A 4,348-nucleotide genomic window follows, 5' to 3' on the forward strand; every position below is an offset into this window, starting at 1 on the left:
CGTGTCTCAAAATGAAAAAAAGGATAACGTGAGATTTAAAAAAAAGAATTACATCGTAATTGCGACGGAATGCGATTTCAAATAATTTGCAAATAATCGCGAATGCCGATCGCGATTCGAAACTTAGCAAGAGTTTGAACTACACGAAAGCTTCAAACAACATAACAAGATCTAAAGCTAACATTTTAGCGTATATAATTATTTAAAGGAACTAATATTTACAAAAAAAATATATATATATACGGTATGCTCTATTTTTTGTTGAGATATTTGTAAAAAACGACTTAATACTGCCATATAACATAGACTGCAATTTCGGATGCATGCGCGTGTGAAACGCGCTAATTGTTTACGAAGTCGTAATTTTATCGCGATCATGTTTTAAGAACCTTGCTAGTTAGGCTAATTCCGAAACTCAAGTGCCTTTAACGTCGGTATCATAGCGCTTGCATTTTAACTTTTTTTTTTTTTAACAATATTATTTATATAACAATGTACGGGATATTAGTTGATATGTAAGATATAATTTAGAGATGAATTTAGAATTCGTGCAGAAACAAGAGAGAAATCTATACATGGATCTATTTCGCTTTGTTGTATCAGCTATATAGATGCATTATATGCAAGTTTGCTACTTCTGTATTGCGATAATTTTCCGATGTCACTTTCAAGATAAAGAAAAGCTCTCGGCAAATATTGGAAAACGGCAAGCTACTAGAATTTCGAATGCTGTTCGAATGTAATGTTTTTTTTTTTCAGAAGAGCAAACTGTGGAATGACTCATAAAATGCTACGAATGTCGTTCTTAGTCAGCAAAATTATGCAGATACGAAACTGAACATTCGTAACCATTTCGAGGCAATCAGTTGTAATAGTTTGAGATGCAAAAGTAGTAATTCCGAGATGAAGCGAAATAGGTCATATATAAATTTTTTATTTATTCTTCATTGTTAGTTCAATTCATAATATATCGCATATATTAAATTATATCTCGTATTACGTTATGTTTGCTATACATGGAAAAAAAACATTGTTTCTTTGGCTAGAAATTTCTTTGGCTAGAATCTCGAAAATTTTACACTATTTTTTTACACTATTTATCAGTGCAATCTGTAATGTATACTAAAGATACTTCATGCAGCGAAATTCGAAGAATTTGCATTTACGTGCGAACTTTATATCCTGTAATGTAATTGTTTTAATCGTTAGAGTATATTTTTGCGCAACTAAGGAGACTCGAAAGTGTTTATAGGAAATTGTATAAATGTATAAAGTACTGCCCAACCCGAGTAGAAATAAGTTTACTCCGTGTTATAACGTTAGCTCGATGATGATAACTGCACGATTATGTGACTCGCGTATTATTTCGTAAAAATATATATAAATACATACATATATATATATATATATACATATGTAGGATGCGCCTTAATTAAATGTCAATTCTTTATGGGGAAAAGAATCTAGAAGTGCAAGAAAAAATCGGATAAAAAATTTTATTAATCGAATACTAAATTAAAGAAAATCTTATAAATGCCTTAAAATTCCATTGTAATTTTCTCGAAATCAAGTAAGAAGAATTAATATTTCTATAAATTTATATATATATATTCTTCTATAAATTTAACTCCAATTGTTGAAAGACTCGAGTTTCAACTCTCGTTTAATTTTTTTTTTGAAAAAGAAACTATTGTAATGAAAGACACTTTTTCAGTTATAAAGCTTGAATGATTGACATGAAGTATTTCTCTCAAACTGCAAATTCCCTCAAGGAAATTGATATACAATTAAGGATTGTTACCCCCCCCCCCCCTGTACGTCACGTAGTCAATCGTAATCAGTTACGATATTTCTAACGTAGAGGAGTACACCGAGAATTTTCCGGAATACGTAAAGTATAAATAATTCTGAAAGTAAACAGTTACGTGTGTGACAGTTGAATTATTTATTTCAGTCTTCTCTCTTTTCGTGAATCTCACGAAAGAGATTGATCCGGAAGGATTAGGAGCGCAAAAGTGGCCTTTTTTTTCATTGTGTCACGAAAAAGAGACTAATAACAATAGACGCGATAGACGCGAAATCGAGTTCGCCGCGTGATCATTATATACACATTTATCGTGTTGTTTGTCTAAACCGTTTTATTCTTTCTTTTTTTATGATGTTTTGATGGCTAATTTTACAGTATCATTAATCGCGTCCTCGCGACATTAATCGCGTTTTTTCTTTTATATACATATATTGTATAACTCCAATGAGAATTAATTATAATCGATGTTACTCCATGTGCGATAGTTCGCAAGACTCGTTAGATGATATGTAAAATCCTGTGCGAGGACTAATAAAGACGATGTTAGTAAAACGCCGTTTTCTAATTTGCAGGGCATTGCCCAGATTGCTCTTAAGATGAACCTGTTCTTTTTCCATACTCCAGAATTGAACTTCGTGCACAATTCTTTTATCTTTTTCTCTCTAATGTGAAAAAAAGAAGAGAGATGAACTATACAAGTTCAATCTTAGGATATGGAAAAAGAACGGGCCTGCAATTTCATGACTTGTATTCTGAAGAGCTCTTGAACTACCAGGGGATGTCGCGGATCATTGTGTCAGCTAGAATGGCAGAAGGGCACGAAAAATTGATTTATGACTTGAAATTAATGTAAGAATATTGAACGACATCATACGGTGGCCATGTGTGTGTATTCATGCAACAAGAGCGTGAAAAATACGAAGAAGAAAGAAAGAGAAAGAGAGAACATGGATTATGTCACCTACATGCTCTATCTATTCTTACATTTTGATTGTTTGCCGTGAGTCTCTTTATGATGTCTCGATTCCATATATTGATGAAAGGACTTTCTTTACTTGCTACTCTTACATGGGAATATGTGAAGATCAATATATATATCGTGAAAATTAATTGTAGCAGTGCACGATCAATCATTTTTTTATGAGAAAGTTTTTATTTGAATTCACAATTTCAATAAAATTTTTGTCAGTTACATTGTTAATAATTATTATACAGTGTTTTTACTATAAAATAGTATCGTAATAATTTTGTTTTACTTATGTAAAAATTAATATTAAAAAATATATAAATAGTAATATTAATAATAATATTAATTAATATAATATAAATATTAATTAATATTAATATTAATATTAAAGTTTGATGTGATTATTTCTATCAAAGTGCATTTTAGTTTTTTTAAAATAAATAAAATCATAGCTTGTAATAACCATAAGCTTTTTTCGCTTCATTTATAAAAGTGCTTCTCGTATGTTCATCCAATTCTTTAAAACTATCTGTGTTGACTACATCTACATTGTTTTCTATAAAGAATTCAAAACAATATTCCTGCACTATCTGAAAATTATGCGGAGAGAATACATATAAATATTATTAAAATACAGTGTTCATTTGTATTGAAGATATAAATAAATAAATAAGAAATAAAGATACATTTTTGCAGTTCATGAATTCTAAAGCAATACTAAAAATAAAAAAATTGTTCAACGATATTTTCGGAACTAATCTCTAACCTAAAATTCATAAATGACAAAAAATTTGAAAAAATTCTACATTTAAAACAAAAATAAAAACAAATTGCAATCGAATTAAATACTAATCCATCAATTTCATTATAGAATATAGATCATGATACTTTTTTCTAGAAAAGAAAGTAATAAGAAATAAAAGGAAAATTCGATCAAATAACCTTGTTATTATACGTTTGCGCTGTTCTATAAACAGAGATTATATTTTCTTTAGTTATTTCTTCCTTTATTTTCTTATAGCAACTTTTTAGCAAATGAATGTCTTTGAACTTTTCAGCCATTATTAAGAGATCTGCAATGAAATGATTTTAATCGTGAACTTTAAACAAGTATATAACTGTATGTATTTAACTGAAATTCACCAAATTTCTTGTCCAAAGATACAAGATCAATGTCGCCGGTATATATATATTTAAAATAGGTGTAGACCGTGACATATGAAAACTGATCGAGTCTGATAACGCTATAAGGAGAAGCATACGAATCAAATATAAAATATTTTTTTAATAAGAATAATAATAATAATTCTTAATAAAAATAACATTTACATATTTTCACAATACTCACTCTTGATCGTCTTCGGACGTTACAAATCGAGTTATCTCTCTGAAATATGAAGAACAAGTTTGTAACACAAATTTATTGACATAAATAGATCGCAGTCCGACTTTTATCACAAGATCAGTGGGAATCTGCATCAGAGATATAAAAAAAAACACGTGTGAGATAAAGAATGTTAAATGAAGTTTATTTATAAGTTTATTATATATATATATATATATATATATATATA

General features: G+C 29.1%; 1 protein-coding gene across 1 annotated transcript in view; it reads right to left on the bottom strand.

The window, feature by feature from the left end:
• Positions 1 to 3,220: 3,220 nt before the first annotated feature.
• The window catches only part of LOC105621776 (kelch-like protein 24), a 1,594-nt gene continuing 466 nt past the window's right edge, over positions 3,221 to 4,348 (bottom strand). The window contains exons 2-5 of the mRNA XM_012203229.1: positions 4,123 to 4,247; positions 3,918 to 4,018; positions 3,717 to 3,847; positions 3,221 to 3,364 (exon numbers count right to left, since the gene is read on the bottom strand). Coding sequence (XP_012058619.1) covers positions 3,221 to 3,364; positions 3,717 to 3,847; positions 3,918 to 4,018; positions 4,123 to 4,247 — 501 coding nt within the window. The remainder of the gene's footprint in view (positions 3,365 to 3,716; positions 3,848 to 3,917; positions 4,019 to 4,122; positions 4,248 to 4,348) is intronic.

Source organism: Atta cephalotes (genome assembly GCF_000143395.1).
Source record: "Atta cephalotes unplaced genomic scaffold scaffold00037, whole genome shotgun sequence".
NCBI lineage: Eukaryota > Metazoa > Arthropoda > Insecta > Hymenoptera > Formicidae > Atta > Atta cephalotes.